We start from the raw sequence: 21,102 nt of genomic DNA, 5'->3' as shown, positions 1-21,102 counted from the left end.
AAGCATATGTGAAAAGTCAACATACATAGTTACATCGTAAGTTATTGACAAAAATGTAATTCAAAGTGTCCACTTTTCTCCTACAGAGCCATTTTTAGTAGTGTATGGAACCCACGAGTCCACCTCCACGTTTTGCGACAAATTGGTGGTCGAACCGCCGACATTAGGAGGTTGACGCAATGAGACGTTATTCCTATTTTCGGATTGGGACTCCAACTTTGCCGACTTTTTATAAAACTATGGAAACTGACAAATCATAAGATTTTGCATGTGTGCTTACAAATAAAACAAAAAAAAAATACAAGAAGAACGATGGTCGTTTTTTTATTTTACGTTTTTTTTTACAGTAATGTACATAACTTGCAATTTTTGTATACATCATGCATTATTTTGAAAGAAATGGAAAACAAACAATAAAGACCATTAAGTTTCCAAATGATGGATCAGTTAATACTCAAAGGAGCTCTAGACGGTGTGATAAAATTTAAGCAGATTATGAAGATTAACAAAATCGTTATTTTTTGTTGTGCATGTTTACGCCGTTTTTTCTTTGTTTCCAACATAACATGTTTTTGTTTACATTTTTTGTAAACTAATATGTTGTTTACAAGTTGAAAGTTTTAACTCGGAAACGAAAATGATGCCGCATTGTGTCAGCCCCATTAGGTCTTATGTCCTTTACAAGTAGTAAACACAATAAACCATATTATTTGACAATCGACGTTACCATATTATTTGACAAGAAAAATAAAGAAACCGATGCAAATGTAAGTAAGTAACATATGGTTTACGAAGTAAAAAGAAAGAAATCCACATGAATGTAAACACCCAATTATTTGAAAAACCATAATTAAAAAATTAAAAATAAGATTTGATTGAATAATGAAACAAAGAATTAAGAAAAACAAAAGTTTAGAGGAAGCAGAATGGACACAGCTGAACAAAGCAAAGGAGTTACTTAAACGTTTTAATTTGAAAATATTATATTTCAAATTCAAAAGAAATCGTCTACGTTGTTTAATTTCCATACCTCATATATTTCGTTCCTGATTGAACGAATCATGCTTCTCGGAAAAGCACAAGTTTTGGACAAAAGTTTGAAGCTCCAAGGCCTTCACTCTACCTAGCAGACCTTTCTGCGAGGGATTCGAAAGGGGTAAGGTCTCGCTACTGCTAATACGTGAAGATATTCGTGAAAATAACATCAATATACACTCTCAACAACCCGAAGAAGCAATTCGGTGCGCTTGCCATGCATTTTTGTTGCCAAAACCTGTACCGAAATGAGTTTGAATGGCCGCCATCTGGTTTTTCTCTTTACATCGGTTTCTAATAAGAATTCCCTTTTGTTGAGAATGGCGAGAGCACAGAAAACACAGAGTTGTTTTCAATAAATGCAATCCTCTACCGTGAAAAATATCCCCGACATGGAATCTATTTCATACATGTTTGCACTCGTAAATATCTTCTATAATGAAAAATTTCCCCGACGTGGAAACTAATTCACACATGTTCATACACATGAATAATAAAAATGCCTCAACTTTTAATAAACGCGAAGAAAAACTCAAGGAAGCAGAACAAAACAAATTTTCGATTCTGATTGAGTTTGAGTCTGAAAAGTCTTGTTTAATATTTTGTCTCTGTTCTGCATACACGTTCTATATTCAAGTCTTTTACAACGTTTCTAGAAAAGTTTTTTTTATTCATATCTCATTTTCTTTTTTCCAGAAAAAAGGTTGAATACTTTTGCTATTCACTGAAAACAAAATAAATGTTTGATAAAAAAAGGGAAGTTATTTATGAAATGATTTCCGAGATCCTCGAGTAAATCAAATCTTGTGCGACAAGCAAAAGTTCATGAGGAATTTCGTATTGAATTTGCCTAACGATTTACAAAGTCGTCCATGTCATTGCTTCAGTTATACTAAAATTTTATACTTGAAGTTGAAAACATTTTAACAAAAGCAGCTTGTTTCACTTAACTTAGGTTAGGCATAGACTGCTTACTCCTTTTCGATATTATCAAAAAAGATGCATAACCACCAATTTTTCTTTTCTTTTATCTCCGGGTTGTTAAAATTTTCGTAACATTTTTTTAAATTTTATTGTGATAAGGGAGCAAATGTTGGAAATTTACTTTTTCTTTTATTTTAGTTTAAAGCGTAGTGTCTGTTATGTTATGAGTACGAAAGTGCTGGTGTTAATTTACAAAAGATCAAATAATATACAGGAATATATAGTTTAAAAATGTCTGCGAATAAAATGACAGGGCAGCGACTTTATGAAAGCTTGTTTTTATGGCAGCCGCTTGAACGTATCCACCAACGTAACTGAATTTTTAACTGATTGAAGACCGGTTCAAACTTCAAATGTAGCTTCACTCTAGTCAAAATCTAAAATTCTTTAGGAAATATTTTTTAATTCCAAAAAAAAAACTGTCTACAATCATCTATTAAAAGCGAAAAGGTAAATTAAACGAAATTCTAAAACGTATTTCATTAGAGAATGTTATTGTTAAGAGGATGACAGCTGATTTTTGAAATCAATTCATTGACAATCGAAGTGCTATCAGCTCGAGATCAGTACCTTTGTTGTAGTTAAATGATGTTTGTAAGCAAGACCTGCCTATCTAGTCATCATAACCTGGATTGCACTGGTCACAACTCGTTTATAGAACTAAGAATGATGTCAGAAAAGACTCATATGCTATCAATAAGATTATGTATTTCTGGCAAAAAATAAAATGCGATGAAAATATTAGTCTACCCGAGAAGCTGTGCTTATGTGAGTTCATATATATACAGATCTTGCCAAACAAAAGTCCGTGCTGTCTGGGGGTATCCAGCAACCGTCACTTTTGGAGAAGAGGCATTTGCACTACCGCTTATTCGTGCATATGAACAACATAGAACCCCTCTTGCCTATGGTTTTGAAACCGGAGCTGGAGGAAACGAATATTTCAATCATCTAAAGGCTTTCGATTCTTAGGAATTGATTTTAAGAAACTTGATAAGTCATTACCAGCTTGGCTTATTGAAGTTGCATTTGATACATTGGTTGCAAATTTAAATTTCAAGAAGTATGAAGATCATGGAGTCCCAATACTTAGAAGCTTAATTAGGATGTTTCAAGTTGTGAAGAAGTATTGAATAAATACTAATATCCAGATGTGCAATGGTGAACGTTATATGAAAAGATCCGGTTTAGCTAGTGGTAGTTATTTTACACAACTTGTAGGGAGCATTTGTAACTACGTTCTCCTTACTTATGCAGCTCTTAGGTGCGATTTGCATATAAATGACATTTTAGTATTTGGAAATGACTCCATCATCAGTACCTATGATAAAATCTCTCCAGACGATATCCAGTCGGTGCTAGCTGATCTCACCATAACTGTTTATATAGAAGAGTCTGGTTTCTCTTCCAACATTTCAAACTTCTCCCTTCTCGGTTATCAAATTAACTATGGACATCCACTAGAGGAGAGGGAGAAGGCTATTGCTAGTTTGGTATGGCCTGAGCGTAATGATAAGTGTTGGGATAGTACAGCGTCAAGGGCACTTGCAATTTTGCAAGCGAATTTATAAACCAACCCTTAAAATTATATAATATAAAAAATATTCAAATTAGCATAACATTCTTTTCTTTTTGTTTTCGTTGTTTATTTGCGAATTTGCGAATTTCTGTAAAGTGTCATAAGAATTTAATAAAGTTGAATTCGCATTCCGCAAAACATTATTACGCTTGATTCTTTAATAATGTATTTCGCTTGTTTATTTGTTCATCAAAAGAAAATGAAACTGCCTGTTCCGTAACCAATAGAAGAGAGGAAAAAAAAGATTGTCCGAAAGCATTATACACATGAAGCATATATTATTTAGTTGAAATTAGAAAGGCAGCAAGAAGCATAAGTTGCTTGTTATTTTTATGATCAATAATTTTTCTACATATTTCAATATCCCTAATTACTATATGCTTATTTATAAATATAAATTATAGCCAAAAAGAAATCATAAACAGCATCATAGGATCGAAAAGATCGATACGACCATTAATTAATAACATTCCATTCATAATTCGCTCAAGCATTGCTAATGCTAATAATGGATTGAGAATTGATATCAGAAAATAGGGAGAAAGACATTTTAGTAGTGGCGTGCAGCGTGTAGAGGGTGTAGAGGTAGTTTAAATTCGGCTTCGTCAAAATTAGGGTGATCGGTCGCAAGAATTGTAACATACTTTGTTATAATTCTACGGCGTATAAAAACGTATAAACTACAACCAACTATGTCAAATGTGATTGTATTCAGATTCAACGAAGCTTTTACAATTTGCAACCCAATAACTTGGTTTTTACAAACAGGAGAATATTTGCCATAGATAATGCACAGACGGGTAGGCAAACATGCTTATATCGATTCAGATTTTTATACTAATCAAAAATGTACATACTTTGTATGGCCTCTGAAGGTTTTTTTTTTTTTTGGGTAGCAGAACGCTTTTGCCAAATGCATCGATTGGTGCGGTTTGGAATATTTACAGGATTTCGATGCATTTGATTGCTTTGATTTGTATACTTTGAATTCTTTCTTTAATTTTTCTTTATACATTTTCTAATTTCGAATGTTTGTATTGTTTAAGTATTCTAGGCCTTTGTATCGTTAAGATTGCTTTCGAAAGCTCCATAGCTATTTTACTCTGCCTTTCTTTCACTTTTATATGGACTAGAGCTCACGTTCCGTTTCAAACTAATTGGCATTACTTCTAGAATTTTGGAAATCTAGTTTCGGGAGCTGCGTCTTTGTTTTTTTCGCTATATGTTAAATACCTTCGGACGCATTTATTACCATTTTGTTTTCATTTCAAAAAATTCCGAAAGAATACAATCTTGTCAAATTTTGCTATGAGCCTCTCATTGCCAGATTTTCAATTCTTTTTCCATACATAGAGCAGAGTTTAAATTATCTGTTTGCGAATTATTTTTGAACTTCTGGCCTAATTTTGTTAGCAAAACTGAAAATTAGATATATCTTATTAAAAATAAGGGCAAAGTAACCAAAATGTTTTTGATTTTTTATTTTTTATATTCCTTTCTTTTACAAGTAAATGTCGAAAATTGAGACAGTGTTTAAAAAATTTGTCTTTCAATTTTGAAAGCTCATAATTATTTTTGTATTCCCGAAAAATATATATGATAACATACGCGCAGAGAATATAGAATAGGAATGAAGCGAGGTGATTTATTATATATATTCATATGTTTTGTTGTGATATTTATTATTGTGCCGCAATATAGACATCCGTAATATTTCTTATATAACGGCTGATTTCTAATATTTCTTCTTAGGTATTCCTACCGCATTGGAGTTCATTGCAAAAGCTAAAAAGATTTATATTGAGCGCTTAATAGGCTTCTTCGAAGTTATTGCTAAATTTGAAACAGCGACCAAGTATGAAATTTTGAATGAAAAACATGAAATTATTTATTATGGGTTTGATATGTCAAGTTGGGCCTACTCAAACACTCTAGTAGTGGTGGACCTAAATGAGCAGAAGGAAATATTTTGTATGCAACGGCCGTTTCGATTGAAAAATTGGTGCTTACCTTGTTGTTTACAAAAATTGATAATATTTTATCCGAACGGTTGTCTGATCGGCGTAATTGAACAAAAATGGTCATTAATTAGAACAGCCTTTCGCATACGAAGTGAAGACGGTGATATTGTGATGCGTGTTCGAGGCCCATTTTTTACGTGTTCGTGCCGCGGAGATGTAGTTTTTCAAGTAAGAAAGTTATGCAAAAATTAGTTAGCCGGTCGCCATAAATACAAATCGTACACATTTAAGATTGACACACTTCAAGGCCAAAAAACGGCAGAAATCAGGAAGCAGTGGCCTGGATCTTTACCCGATGATGAAAATGCGCAAGCGATTTTTGATGCTGAAGTTTGTGGAATTGTCTTCGAAATACCACTAAGTGTGCATGAAAAATTATTGATTCTAGGTGCAGCTTTTCTTATAGTAAGTCGAATATTTATACTGATCATATAATTATTCTTGGTTTTGCTTTATGTTCTTTTCTGTTTTTGTTTCAGAATTATATGTTCTATGAGTAATGACTTCAAACATCCTCATCGTATGTATAACACGTTATATAAAAATATATCAAAAAAATTCTTTAAGAAAAAAATGAACTAATTTTGAATAAATAATGTTGAATATGCGATGAGCTGAAATTTATATAGAAGATTAGTGACGGTCTTCTCGCTTTACAAAAAATTGATTTTAGGTGCTGCACTCATTGTAGAATGTTTACTTTCCATAAAATTAAAAATGTCTGAATCGATTTAATGATGTCCGTCTGCTGTAAATATGATGATGGAATCATTTTCAAATTCGGAGAAAAAGCGTATTACTATTGAAATAATGAGTAAAAAGACATATCCACAGTACACCGAACTAAGAAAAAAACTTTACTTTCAAAAGCCAAAAAAATTTAGTTTTTTTGCTCATTTTACTCGTAAATAACTGTAGACTACTTAAAAATATATTTTTACGCCAATAAAATTAATAAATGTGTAAGCAGTAAGTACGTGAAATAAAGATGAATTATGAATATGATGAATAAAACTTCTTTTCAATTATAATATATTCCTTCATAGGCTATTTTCGCCGAAATTTATCGAAGCATTTGATGAACATAAAATTTAGAAAAGCGGAACTTTTAATTGCGTTTATTCATTGTGTTTTGGCCAATGGGAAGAAGTTATTTTTCGTTATCTTTCATTCAGTAAGCAAACATTTGTTGTATTATAACAAAATGTCAGAATCATATGTCTTTTGCTTACTTTTTAGAGTTTAGTTGAAACTGTTGCTTATATCTCGCGTTTAAAATAATTTAGGAGCCGTTCTATATTTAACAAAAAATTCTCGATGCCGTCTTCATTACAACTGAGAACGAACAACAATTTTTACAGTTCGTATTGTGGAAATCATTAATGTAAATATTATGCATATGCATATGCGCTTGTAAAAGGGAAGGTAAACAAAAATGTCAATTTGATAGTAAATTATGTCTGGATTATCAATATGAAAATTTGTGGTAAAAGCAAGAAGTGTAAAGAAATAAACATTAATAACGAACACCCTAATATTCTTGCAAGTCAGCCAAGAGTGATTCAGTGTTTCTTTATCGATGATTCCGTATTACTTATTATTTTAGGAAAAAATAAACGGTGACGTCGTCGTCGTCAATTTGTATATCGCACATGTGTACGAGATTGTGTTGCTTTCTAACAAATATTTTGTAATAATAAAATCTATTTCTCTTAATGTAATCAAATTTAAAATTAAATTTCTCTTGTAGTTATTATAAATAATATCCTGCTTTTAAATAAACATTCAAATGACACCAATGAACAATATAAACCAAGGCGGTTATGTGCCACCAGGATATGGGAGTGAATATCCTACGGCTCCTCCAGGTCATGCATATAATATGCCCAACGCTTTGCCTATGAATCATGTAAGTAGTTTAAAATTTATATCATTTTAAATTCGAACAAAATACATTGACGCTCAAAGTAAATTACAAGTTTATCAGAACCGCCCCCTTTTTCTCGAATAAGCTGAGTAAGATAATTGTTTGTGATATTATTGATCGTTCTACTCAATTTTCTCAAATTGCTTAGGATCTAACGATTAACTGATTAACTGATTTATGTATTATTGTGTTATTATATTTACTACCAAAATATTAAATCAATCTTTTCGTTTGCAATAAGTAAAGATACGGATTAAATATCCTTAAAGCGTTATATACATTTGATCAGCGACAGTTTATTTGGCATTCGACGGTAATTTCAATTCGCTTGCAGGCAAAAGTTACGGAAGACTGTTGAAACTTGCAAAAGTATTCCCAGTTATTATTATTATTATTATTATTATTAATTTCGCCAGAAAAATAAATACAAAGACTAAACTCTTAAAAGCACTAGGCATCTAAGCCCATCGGCTTTTATTGAAAACTCTACCGCGCTTAAGGATTCGAACCCACGACCATTGACTGGCTAGTCGAAATTCCTCGCCTTCGGCTACTCAGGCGGATGTATTCCCAGTTAATGATTACATATTATATTAAAAAGAAAAACATTCTGCAATATCCAAGCTATTAAATAGTAATACGATTTTAGTTTACAAGTCAACGTACGCACTAAACTATCAATCATCAATTTGATCAATTATTTGACAAAATCATTTAAAATTTCAAATGCAAGAATGGCTCTGCTCTACATACATATTTACAACAGACAAAATAATTAAATTATTACTCTCATTAATTGCGAATTGGTTACCAACTTTCAAGTGTTTATTACGAATGCGAATAAATTGTGCAGTTTATAGAATTAAGATGGTTACTATTAATTAACCTTACTCCCATTTTCAAAGAAGTCGGACAATTAGTTGGTAAATTTACCTTTACTTTTGTAATTAGACATATCGATATGTGTGTAAATATGCATCATGGGGCACATATATTTTTGGATTGGCTTCGCCATATCTACGTCTCTGCCGTTTGCTAACGTAACACATACTGTTTCGAAAACTGAATATATTAGCTAAGAGAAAGAAATTTAACTTACAGCAAATATTAATATTGGCGCAGCAACAAGTTATATTGAAAAGTGTAACGAAATTTTATTTTAAAAAATTGCACCTGATCCATTGTAATCATACTTCCAATTTTCTCCACTAACGCCCCCATTAAACTATATTAACAATTCCAAATATTTTAAATGTCTTTTCAAGGTAAGCGGATCATTCACTGTATATGCCTCCATCACGGGTCTTTAAATATGCAACGTTAAGTTTTTTCAGATGCAATAATTCTTTCTAAAGTAATGACGAATATCAATATGTTTGAAGAGTGGACAATAAGTGGCATTCTGTGTTGCTTCAGTGCTTTTATCACTCTTATTATCACCTTTATATCACTTTTTGTTAAAAAATTGGGACCTGTCAGCAAATTGTTCAAATGATAATGATGATTGCGACGCAACTGCCAAGGCTCACTAGCAAAAGGAATTTTAGTTAATTTAATTACTTCGTAGATATCGATGACATGAGAAATGCATGGAATTCGGAAGCGTATCCAAATCGCTTTCGGTTTTCGGGCGACACCCTTTCACATTGAATACTGTTAAGTTGTAATTTGTAATTACTTGCTTCTTTCGATCTTTCAACATTTCCAAAAATTTTGCAATGTCCTTTTTCGGGATAGGTCCCGTATTGCAAATGTAATATCGGGACGATCTATTTAACCAGCACAGAAAATGTTGCCTATCGCATCTGAATATGGAAGTATCCAAATTCTTGCCATCTATATATCTTTACTTGTCATAAATTTTCTGAAACGCACTATCCAACTTCTTGATGCAAATTTTACTGGCCTGCTTTAGGCCGTACAGAGGATTTCTTCAGATAAGCAGCATATCTGTCTTTGCACTTTTTATTCCTGTGAAGTTTCTAATGAATGGTTCATGCATCTTCCGTCCAACTTGGATTCTTGAAAGAGTTACGATAATGACATCCATATTCTTAGGTTGGAGCGTACTGCTAAAGTAAGTTATGATCCCAAGTCAAAGAGCACTTATTTGGCTTGACGCCATTTGCTAAGCTTAAGCTTAAGCACTTAAGCTATAGGATTTTTTTCATTGCTGAGTGATAGGGCGAAATTTTGACATTCTGATCTCATGATCTTCAATTTCTTCTTTTGCATTAACTGAACTGTCTTCCATGTTGACGTTTTGCAATAATTTTAATATTCTTGTATCGCCACTTGTTTGCCTTATTGAAATCTTAGGGGAATTCAGCAAATATCATGGAACAGCTTAAACGTAGGAACTCTCAATTTATGTGCTGTTGAAACCATTTTGTTCACTTATGCATTGACACAAACGACCCGGTTCGTTCAGCTTTGTTGAAAAAAGTCCTTGTGTAACTTCGAGAAGACTGCACAAAGTTTTCCATATTTTATTTGCAGTAGTAAATAGACGAGTACGCAAATGATTACGAACAGTTCGGCTTTCGCCTGCATACTTAACTTGACTTCCTCCTATGGCCTTTCATTTAAAGATAACCCTCTACAGAAAATATTCAATCCCCAAAGTTTTCAATTTCGCACAGTTTTTTCATGAAATTATTATTCGATAATTTTTTTTTTATTTTTTCAAAAAATATTTCTTAATTAAAAGAAAAAAGTTTACATAGGAGCAAGCACATAGTCAATAATAATGTGTTTATATTAAATTAGAATATATATAGAAAAGTTATCATAATGTACCACTTAATGTGAAGCGAAACGTATTTTTAATTTTCCAGATTCATAATTTGATAGGTTTACATAAAATTTGAAAATATTTAAAAAAATAAAATTATTTCGTAGAGATGAGATTAACTGCGTGTTCACAAACAGTTAAATATGATGCAATAACTAAGTGGAATGACGTAGTATCAATACACAAAAAGTGTGAGAATTTTTCTTGATGAACATTTTCATGCACATGCCCCAAGATATTTAAATAATACTCTTTACTGACTTTCTGAGTCCAATTCGTAGTGAATAATACGAGCATAATGGGAAAGAAAACGTTGGCATGATTTTGCTTTTTGATTTTGATTTTTGGTGCATTATTCAGAAGATGTTGTCTGGTTTGGGTATGGTACATTATGGTTTTTTTCCAACGAAATAAAAGCATCGCTAGACAACGGTGTCATTATCAATTGATGCGCAATATGCCAAAGTTCGTATCGTAAAAGATATCGTAAGTTTTGAGTATTTTTTTTTTTTTTTTTTTTTTTTTTTTGTTTGTTTAGAGATGGATTGGACCAGTTAAGTTAATGTTAGATCCATAATCCAGAAACGAAGTTGAGAGCGATTGATGAAAAAATTTAAGCATAGGTAGACTGATGTGGCAGAGTGTTCGCAATGAGAGGCTCTGTTCCGCTGTCAATCCATAAATCACCGTCCTTGTTACTGTACTGTCAAGATCCGGCTAATAATGCCGATAAAAGAAAAAGTGTAGGCGATTCGTGATTGTAATAGAAATATTAAATGTAAAATTAGAATGAAAACTCAGCTGATTTGATAAAGGCAGTCAGTTGCTTCAAATGCCTAAAGTTACCAGCACGAAAGATTTCATATAGATTGTTATACAGGTTAAATATACTGAAAGATTGTCTAAGGATTTCAAACCTCCTGCACTCAAAAATAAGGTGCTCGGCAGACTCAGTAATATTGCAATCCTCACAGATGTCAGAGGAGGAGACTTTGATCATTTTAAAATAGACCTTGTCGTAGGTGTGATTACTCATAAGACGGTGAAGAACTTTAAATTCCCATGTTGTGAATTTTCCTTTAGGTAGAAGCGTGGGTGTCAAAAAAGGGTAAATTTTGTAGAACAGCCGGTCACTTTTTTCTCTAGCTAAAACATGATACTCATCTTTCCATTCTTTTATGATGAGTTTTTTGACTAGCAGAAAAGCTTCGCTGGGGGGGGTAGTTTATGGACAAAACTGTACCATCGAACCTAGCTTGACGAGCATGGAAGTCAGCTTTTTCATTGATACTAAAACCGCAGTGACCTGGGATCCAGATGATGTGGCATTTTTCAATACTTGGGTCTTTTAAAAGGTTGTAGATATCGAAGACATACTTATTGAATGGGTCTTTGTTCTTGATTAAAATTAGAGCAGATTTGCTGTCAGAGAAAACTACAAATTTTTTCAGCTTAATTTCAGATGCGTGGATGATTGCTTGTCTGATGGCCAGAAGTTCAATGAAAGTGGATGATAGTTCTTGTAGAACTTTAAATTTTCCTATAAGTAAGTTTGGGTATTCAATAATTGAAAAACTAGAGATGTCCGAATTGATAGATCCATCCGTTGCGTATATTTTGAAGTTATTTTCGACGAAGTGGTTAAGTTTTTGCAGACAAGCGATTCGAAGACAAGACCCTGATCGATTTTTTTTTGAGTTGGTGATTGAATTAAGTAAGTTTAATTCAACTACGCATTTATCATGAATAATATTATTCCAGGAGGGTATTGAGTTAACTTTATTGAAGATGTTACTGAATTTTTTGAAGCAGTTAGAGTAACTACTGATGACATGATTGTGTCTGGAAGCGACCTCGTCAAAGAAGGCAGGTTTGAAGATTTTTACCTTGAGAAGCTCTTTTGCAGTTACAAGATAAATTCTCTTAGCAACGGGGAGTTCATAAGAGATGGAACGTAAAATTGATGTTGGTGTTGAGGGGGACAAACCGGTACAACGTCTTAGGATTGAGTGTTGAAAGGTTTGTATTTTTTTTAATGTATACGCAGGAGCGTTACACGATGTAGAGTAGGGATATTCAATTTTGGATCTAACAATAGATTTGTAAACGTTTAATGCTTTCCTAGGTGGGAGTCCGGTGTGAATGTTGGTCAGAAGTTTGATGACATTTGAGCCTGACGGACTGATTTTTATACCATTGATTGTAATGTAAAAAATTTTTTTGGGACCCTTAGCAAAGCGAACGACTTTTGATTTTTCCGGGTTGAAAGTTAGATTTAAGTCTGCACAAAGTTTGTGAAAAAGAGTTTTGAGTATAACGAAATGGAACTGTTCGTAGTAAAATTTGTTCAACAGCACTGATCTGGAGGGTGCTCCTTCCCAATTTTTTACAACGTACGTTCAATTTTATTGAAAAATCAGCGTACAGTATTTATTTCGCGCTTTTAGTCTTTTGATATCAAGCGAATAAAAGTGTTATACGAAAACTGTACACATATCTTTATTCGACACGGCCACAACCAATAATTAATTAAAAACCTTGTTTACAAGATCTCTTCTCAGATATATGTACATATATTAAGTTTTCTCGGCAATTGTGGGAAAAATTCCTTTTTTGCTTATCTGTTTTCGTTAGTTATCCGTGGATATATGAATGAGCCGATTCCATTCACCCTGACGAAAGTAACCGAAAGAATATTAGAATTAGATTCTTTTTTTTTCAACAAGGCCGAGAAATCTTAATGATCATATCACAAAGCAAACGGACGTTAATCGTACGAACATTGCCATACGATAATATGCATCTTGTAAATTTCCATCTGAACGTCTTTAAATAATAAACAAATAAAGTCGACCGATTAATTGAAACGAACTTTTTAATCAAACAAGCTCGAATCGGTTCTTTTTGATCAAAGTATTTAGTGATAGCAGGATCTCTTCTCTCATATTTCAGTGAAAGTTGATATAAAATTTTGTTTTGTTGCCTTTTTAAGGGAGTTTTTCACACTATTCAAGTTCATTTTTTATGTTATGCCAGTTCATGGTGTAGCCGTTATGATTTTAGTTTCCATAGTACTATGATCAAAGGAAGGCTATATAAATTTTGAGAATTTATTCAAACAAGCAATTTTTACTTCCATCTAAAACAGTGGATTTTTGTCATATTTGAGAATAACTAGTAGTTACACGGATCTAATTCGAGGCAGTATGGCGGCTACGAAACTGCACGAGCTGAATTCCACCTGAAAAAGTTTCAAAGAACTAATGGAGTATGAGAAGAGGCATTGCCGTGGTGCATGACCAAAATTGTGACAAATTCTTTCACATAAAAACGACATTTAAGGTGCAAACAACATTTTTGTAGTTTAATCTATAGGAATTCAGAAATTCAGAACACTATTATGATTAAGAGCACTTAGTCTTAACGCTTAATACAGCTGTATATCATACTAGAGATGTGTTCAGTTGCTATTATGTATATGCACTAAGTCCATTTCATGAAATTGTGGTTTTTGATTTTATTTTCTTAAGTAATTTTAATACATTTCAAAATTTTCCTCAAAAGGCCGATTAGGTCCACCAGAACCACCAGGACCGCTTCCTATTTGATTAGGGCCCATACCCGGACCTATAGACACGCCTTGCCCTCCAACTGCGCTCATTTGCGGACGAAATTGTTGTCCCGGCGTGGATTGCTGTTGTAGCAAATGTCTTAACCCAGGATTGTTGCTCATCATGGGTCGCACCATGCGCTGTTGCTGCTGCTGTAGTGCATGCTGTGGAGGTATTTGCTGTTGTGGATTATTGGGTCCAGTTCCCATCATCGCTCCTCTCTGATGTTGCATCATTGCTATTTGTTGTTGCTGAATTGGATTGCCAGTGCCTACTTGATCCCCTGCGCCCAATTGAGGGCTGGGTCCTATGGGACCACCGATTTGCATATTTATTTGTTGTTGACTTGTAGCATATTGATTGTAATGCTGTTGTTGTTGTTGCTGCGTATCTTGCTGTTGTTGCTGAGCGTTCAGTACATTAGATGGCAATGGGTTTTGTACCTGCGCTGTCATCGCATTCTGTATTTGTTGCTGCTGTTGTTGCTGTTGTATGTTTCCTGTTACTGCTGATTGTTGCATGCCCATCGATTGTTTTTGCTGTATAACTTTTCGCAAGCGTTCAACAAACATCGCTTGGTTATTTGGTATAAAACCGAGAAATGCGTTTTTTTCCGCAGTATAAAGTAAGATGAGAACTTTAATATCGCACGTTGGCATATTGGTTGGTGTAGTAAAGTGTACACAGCCAGCAAAAAGTTGTGTCATGTTTTTCGCCAAACTTTCAGATGCTTCGCACGGTTGAGGTTTGAAGACAACAGTTTTAGATTCCTTAAAATAACCTCCACCAATATTTCCCACCAATTGCTTTGGCATTAACTGCATAAACATTTTGGGAGGCCAATTTATAGCTTTGATTTCAGGCTCACCATCCTTGATACTTGAAGTAACCGTGCACTGTATTGAACGTGTAATTTTTGGTTGATCAGTTTTAAGTTTTTCAACCCATTCCAAAGTGCCAGACCAGATTTTTTCTCGCATTACCGTTTGATCGGAACTAGTTCCTGGTTGATGTTGCTGCACTGGTACGGAGGTGTTTGCTTGATTTGGTGCACTTGTTGGTATCTGATTTGACGTTCCCGATCCCGAATGCATGTTCCCTTGTTGTAGCTGTTGAAGTTGTTGCTGTTGATTCAACATTTGCATGCGTATTTGTTGCTGCTGTTGTAACATGGGGTTAATATTTTGATTCGGTGGAGCGCTAAGTTGCGATATCAAGGCGGAGTTAGGATTTTGTCCCGCCAAGCTTTGTGCGTTAACCATTGAAGCCACGACGCCACTGTTCGATCCACCAATAAACTGTGGTCGGTTTTGTGTCTGCTGTTGATTTGTTGCAAAGATCCACCGATTTCCTTGGGGTTGGAAGTTAGGATTTTGCATTGGATTTTGAGAATTTTGGGCTGAAAATTGCTGCTGTTGCAACATTTGCTGACTGAGGGGATTGCCAGGCTGTTGATTAGGATTCATACCACCCACTTGAGCTGATTGTTGCTGCTGTTGTTGTTGAGATGAAGCGTGATTGCCATCCATAACTATTCCAGCATTTTGGCCTGTTTGTTGAGCATTTGGATGTTGCTGAGTTCCAGACATTTGCAAAGCCTGATTTGTACCCATAATTCCATTAGGACTTTGTGGCCTTTCCTTAAGATGGTAACCTTTTAGAAGCACCAAATGACGTATGTTTTTAGCATAATTTTTCGCTGTTAAAGGTTGGTCACCATCAGCTTTCATATAAAGTTTATACAAAACTGGCATTTTACGTGGAGCAATAATTGATAAATAAATTTTACGTTCATGAAATAAAGTGGCCAACTGCTCCACTATAATTTAAGCAAAATAAAGGAAGTCAAGAACATTACTGTAATGGGAAAGTAAACCACCTACCTGTTTTTCCAGCAAATTTCCAGCATTCCGTAACAGGTATAGAATATGGTGGACTATTACACACCAAGACACAATGTTTTTGCAATGCCATTGATCCTTCTATAAAAGGAGCTCTAGTTTCCTTCATATCTTCGAAACACACATGAGCAGTGGCAAACCCTTCCGCTAAATTTGCACATGACTCCATACCACCACCAACTAGAGGCAACCGTTCAAAAATCTCAACGACTTTTTGTGGAGAAGTGAAAGGTCCGAAAGTGCAACAAGTCGTTTCTAAAAGATTAGCAGCGGTGCGGTAAAAGACTATACCGTATTGTGTCGAATGTCTATCGGATACTAAGTACTCGCGATCGTCTATAGGGCCTTGGCTGAAGTTTTCTAACGTTGGCACAATATAATTAGTCTTCAATTCATTAATGTAGGCCCCATTTGCAGCTGAACCTTCAACTACAAACACAATATCCGTCAGGGTCTCAATATCCATTTCGTGATGTAAAATCAAAAAAAAAATTTTTTTTATAAAAAAAATTATATGTATTATTCAATTAAACGAATTCAATTTATCTGCGTTTACACACTTTTATACACTTAAACTAAACCATTAAATATTATAATAATAACCTACGATCAAATATTACGCTCTAGTGCCTAATGTGAAATGACTAAATGTTTGTAAAAGTTGACGACTTATTTACAGAGTGAAACATACAAATGTAAAACTAAGAAAACTGCGAATACAGTAAAAGCCCCTCTGAAGGCACCTTATGGTATAAACTTCCAGTGAAGAAATCAAGAAATTATTTGTTGCTCAAACTTTTTTTTTCCTTTATTCATTTCTTTTTTTTAGGGTAACCAAAGTAATTAATTACTGAAAAATAATTTTTGTTGGAAAAGATATATCAGCAAACACAACAATCATTGCGCAGAGTTGTAATTTTTTATTTTGTTCGACTACATTATGTATGTTCTAAAAACTTGTGCAAGACACAAACCAAATCATCCCATTTTTGCACATATGCTATTGACACTTGCAAGACGGAAGTTGTCAAGGCATTGCGACATTTTTGATGACATTACATTATATCAGTATCAAGTATACAATTTGAGTGTGTATTCAAGAGAAGGGAACGCTAACTGGCATTAAAGGCAGATAAAGGAAGATTTCCCACGCGTACCAAAAGAAATACAATCCAAGAAATTGTAAGCGGCTTGATCAAGAGTTTTATACAATTATTTCTGAAGAATTCATCAGCCTTTTTTTTGGTATGTTGAATGCAGATGGATTAAGCCAATAAATTTGTGGCTTATATGTCCAGAAAATAAACTGTCGTAATTTTTGGTCACAATCATGTACAAAACGTAACAAAGAAAAGAGCGGCCGTAATAACTCCTTAACCATGAGGTTAATAGTCTTTATGAATACAGATGTCAGTGAAATTGGTCTGAAGCTACTTAAATCATTTAAGTCTTCACCTGCCTTAGGAATGGGAATTACTTTGATGCATCGCAAATCTGAGGGTATAAAGTTGATGGACCAGCAGCTGTTAATTGCATGCAAGAGAATGCTAAGGCTTCCTCCAGACAGTGCTCTGGCATGTCTTACTTGACTCCATCACAATCTGCAGTAGTAGCTCTCTTTCTGGAATGTAAAATATACATTAACTCATGCAATGAAAAGGGTGTGTTACTGAGACTACTAAAAGGAATTAGAGGTATTGTAATCGGATTGACACTTAAACATATCCAAGTATTTTTTATTATCATGGTCATACCATACAGCACAACCGCTTAACAACTTAACGTTAACAGGGAAGACTTCCACCAAGGTATAAGTGAGAAGAACTCAATGTCAAGAAAGTTGGTTCTAGCAGACCTGATCACAGATTGAAAGGCACTTTGAATTGATGATAAATCAGAAGGAAGATCAATTTTAGACAGACGGTCCATAACGAAGTTGCGTGAAATGAAATTTTCTGTTTTCTTAACGGAATTGTTACAACTGTGGAATAAAATGGGAGAGTGCTGACTTTTGCCAATGGAAACGTTGGACGTGTTCCAGTTGAAAGATAAAATGGTTAAATTTGAGAAAGTTAGATCCAAGACACTGCTCGCCGCGTGACCACTCCGGTTACAGTGAAAGGTAGTATTGCCATTATTTAAGATACTAAAACTGCTGGAATTGATGGCATTTACAAGGATCTTGCCTTTGTTGGTCGAGATTTGATCGCCATACAAGCAATGTCTTGCATTGAAATCTCCAGTTAGAATTACATTTTGTTCACCGTCAAGAAAGCCACATAATCTCTGAATCTCATCACGAGAGGTTTGCACATCGAGACTGGGTGGAAAGTAGCATGATGCTATGAAAAGATTCGGTTTCAGATTCATGGTTTTAATGATACTAGATTATAGGGAATACGTCTGAAATTGACACTTTTCTTAACTAATATACTTACACCGCCGTAGCCATCATTTTGGCATTTGGTGACTAAGGCATAATTCGAAACCTTAACTTCAAAACAATTTTCATCTTTCACAAAAACTTCACTTAAGATGCAGAAATCAACCTTGATTGAGTTTAAGAAAAAATCCAAAAACGATAGGTTACGTCGGACACTTTAAATATTATATTGTAAAAAGGATATCATGTTAAAACTTGAGAAAGAACCCCAGCGGATTTTCTCGTAGTACTGGGTGCTTGAACGGGGCAAGAAATGGCACAGACAGATATTTTTTTTTTAAATTCTTTAATAAGATTATGAGGGATCATCGGATGGATACTCTCTTGAGTCGCCAGAATTAATCTTTCAAGTTCTGGGGACCGCAAATATTTGTTTGAAATTATCGGACGCCGAAGACTTGTTCCAGATGGCTTGGGGGGTGAATTGAGAGAAGGCTTGATGGGTGAACTGAGAGGAGATTTGAAAGGAACCGATTTCCTTTTGACGACAGCATTATATTTATTTTTGGTTAACATTTTGTTGGCATTTTGACTATCATGCTCCGTCGAAATTGCAGACGTGTTTCCCAGCGGAGGGAAATTGTCGTCATAGGTGATGTCATCGAGACATTCGAAATAATTTGCGGAAAAATTCTCTTTTACCTCTTTATACGAGAGATTTTTAATTGCAATGATCTCTTATTGATATTTGGTTCGAGTTCCCTGTTAGGGCAACACTTATTGAGAGTGTTGTATTCAACTGAACCACAGGGCAAGCACTTCATCGTTTCACAGTTCACACACTTCGGAGACTTCCCACAGTTAAGGCACCTGCTCCCTTTAGCTTTCCAGAATTTTGACATGTGACCGTATCTACCGCACTTAAAGCACTGCTTTAAAGTGGGTACAAAATACTCAACCGGCAGACAACAATAATTAAATTTTATTGACTTAGGGAGGGCTCTTCCTTTGAAGCCAATTTTGATGCTGGTCGTGGAAATCCACTCATCTTTGTTGTTGGGATTCCTTCTTTGAAAACGGACAGCGGACTTGATCGGAATATCGGATACGGCGTTTTTAATTATATCATCGACACAGTATGTGCATGGGATGTTTCGAATGACTCCAAATCTCTCAGTGAAGGACCTCGATATGTACGCCTTTAAATTCTTTTTAGCAAAATCATTATTCGTAACAAAATTGTTGGCATTGGCAGCAGAGCTGAAAAGCAGTTTGGTTCTTGCCCTGCTGCCAAGTTTTAATTCTTGTAAGCCATACATGTTGAAATCCTTCAACTAATCATAAAAATAGGGACTGGAGTTAATATTGATGCGAGTTCCTTCTGTGTCTGCGCACGTTTCGACAAAAACGACGAAATTGCACTTCAAAAGGCAACCGTACAAATTGATCTCATGACTTGGGTTGGCCGTAGCACCCAAACCAAAAGGTTTGTCGACTGCCGCTTTACTAGGCATAATTGAAGCATTTGCGTTATCCACTCCATTGGGAGATGAAAGAAGGTTATTCTCACCCATCCTCGATCTCTTGGTGCGCCCAGTGGCATTCATATAAAAATCTTCAAAACAGTCTCTATTAGTAGTTATAAGATCAGACCCAGTCTACATAGGGAGACGGGCTGATGTTTTGGTCGTTATCACGGGGAACGCAAAAAAAAAAAGAACGAAAAAACAACGAAACAACGAAAAAACAAAAAATTTAATATATATGTTGCTTTTTCAGTTTTCTCTCACGAGAGATTCCTCTTCCTTTCCTCCTTTTCTTCCTTTAAAATTGTTTTCTTTGGTTATTTTATTAGTTTATTAAACCTTTTTTTCCTTTTTTCAAATATTTAAATTTTCTTTTTTTTTTCTTTTTTTTCACTAACCCCGGTAAAACACAAAAATTATCCAACTGCCGTTTGCACAGATGACGTGTTGTATCAAGTGTGAATGAAATGCGAATGAATTCAACAGCCTCTGTGCAATTTTTTCTTCTTGTTTATTTTTAAAAATTGTCAATGACATTAATTGTTCGTTAACGACAACATTTAATAGGGGCGTCTGTACATAATTTAGAACCAATTAGAATTGTATTAGGAATTCCAAAGACAGGTCTTGCAAATTACAATAACATAAATATGTTGCATTCGATTTTATTGGGCTCCATTTGTGATGCGTCTATTTCAACAATGCACTCTCACCCTTGTTTGATCTTAAATTCGCTTTGATTTATAAGATGGTTCGAGTCTTTACCGCATCGTATATAACCTACGCTTCCATGGGACTTATTTTTCGATATTAAAAACACCATTACGGCAGAATAAATCGCTTGCAGATAGTCTAGCTGCCAAAGAAAACCTCTCCCTAATTGTTTTTCCTTCAATTGTGTATCGCCACGGAAATTAAACTGCAAATTTACAAAGATCCGCATATGTAGCCACCGGGTAGGCAAAGGATCACGACTAACACTGATGGCAACGGTAGCGAGTTCAATTCTCAAACACGGTAGAGTTTTCAATATAAACGAGCAATCTACTTCATAAATTTATTCACAAAATATATAAAATAAATAAAAAAATATTTCTTTTATAGCGAAACTTATAATATTTTATAAACTAAGCCCTTACATATTAAGTTTGTGCGGACGTATGTAACATCCAGAAGCGCTTAAGATAGACCCACCTCTTATTGTACCGATCGATTCAGAAACATTTTCTAAATTGATCTAAGCCTGTCTGTCCGTCTGTCTGTCCATATAATTTTGTATATAAGTTACAGGTCGCAATTTTTGAGATATATTTATGAAATTTGGTGTGTAGACGTACTTTG

General features: G+C 34.5%; 3 protein-coding genes across 7 annotated transcripts in view; 2 read left to right on the top strand and 1 right to left on the bottom strand.

The window, feature by feature from the left end:
- Positions 1-6,497, top strand: part of LOC119637995 (phospholipid scramblase 1-like) — a 60,518-nt gene extending 54,021 nt beyond the window's left edge. Inside the window, exons 2-4 of one of the 2 annotated variants that reach the window (XM_038034502.1) lie at positions 5,351-5,787; positions 5,851-6,024; positions 6,099-6,497. In XM_038034502.1, the coding sequence (XP_037890430.1) occupies positions 5,503-5,787; positions 5,851-6,024; positions 6,099-6,119 (480 nt within the window). In that variant the 5' untranslated portion in view covers positions 5,351-5,502 and the 3' untranslated portion in view covers positions 6,120-6,497. Of the gene's footprint in view, positions 1-2,415; positions 2,470-5,350; positions 5,788-5,850 lie in introns of those variants that run through there. The other variant, XM_038034501.1, reaches the window with a different exon arrangement.
- Positions 6,498-6,853: 356 nt separating this feature from the next.
- LOC119637749 (phospholipid scramblase 1) overlaps positions 6,854-21,102 on the top strand; it is a 28,471-nt gene continuing 14,222 nt past the window's right edge. The window contains exons 1-3 of one of the 3 annotated variants that reach the window (XM_038033980.1): positions 6,854-7,044; positions 7,226-7,309; positions 7,370-7,528. In XM_038033980.1, the coding sequence (XP_037889908.1) occupies positions 7,409-7,528 (120 nt within the window). In that variant the 5' untranslated portion in view covers positions 6,854-7,044; positions 7,226-7,309; positions 7,370-7,408. Of the gene's footprint in view, positions 7,045-7,094; positions 7,310-7,369; positions 7,529-21,102 lie in introns of those variants that run through there. The other 2 variants (XM_038033979.1, XM_038033981.1) reach the window with 2 other exon arrangements.
- On the bottom strand, positions 13,772-20,852 carry LOC119637747 (mediator of RNA polymerase II transcription subunit 25). 2 transcript variants are annotated; one of them, XM_038033977.1, is made up of 3 exons: positions 20,160-20,852; positions 15,835-16,281; positions 13,772-15,770 (listed from the first exon to the last, which is right to left on the bottom strand). In XM_038033977.1, the coding sequence occupies exons 1-3, from the start codon at positions 20,296-20,298 to the stop codon at positions 13,876-13,878; spliced, it is 2,481 nt and encodes an 826-aa protein (XP_037889905.1). In that variant the 5' UTR covers positions 20,299-20,852; the 3' UTR covers positions 13,772-13,875. The 2 variants fall into 2 exon arrangements, with proteins under 2 accessions (XP_037889905.1, XP_037889906.1); XM_038033978.1 differs by lacking the exon at positions 20,160-20,852 and having other exon boundaries at positions 13,778-15,770; positions 15,835-16,452.

The sequence above is a fragment of the Glossina fuscipes genome, unplaced genomic scaffold (genome assembly GCF_014805625.2).
Source record: "Glossina fuscipes isolate IAEA_lab_2018 unplaced genomic scaffold, Yale_Gfus_2 61, whole genome shotgun sequence".
Taxonomy (NCBI): domain Eukaryota; kingdom Metazoa; phylum Arthropoda; class Insecta; order Diptera; family Glossinidae; genus Glossina; species Glossina fuscipes.
The sequence above is the reverse complement of the archived record's forward strand: the minus strand, read 5'-3'. Positions and strand labels throughout refer to the sequence as shown.

What these genes read in the sequence shown, in the direction of transcription:
- LOC119637747 (XM_038033977.1), bottom strand. Translation starts at nt 20,298, where the DNA reads ATGTCATTGACAATTTTTAAAAATAAACAAGAAGAAAAAATTGCACAG. An exon ending in AATTTTTGTGTTTTACCGGG is followed by an intron (nt 16,282 to 20,159) that starts GTTAGTGAAAAA and finishes TTGTGTTTGTAG; the next exon opens with TTGAAGGTTCAGCTGCAAAT. An exon ending in GAAATTTGCTGGAAAAACAG is followed by an intron (nt 15,771 to 15,834) that starts GTAGGTGGTTTA and finishes CTTAAATTATAG; the next exon opens with TGGAGCAGTTGGCCACTTTA.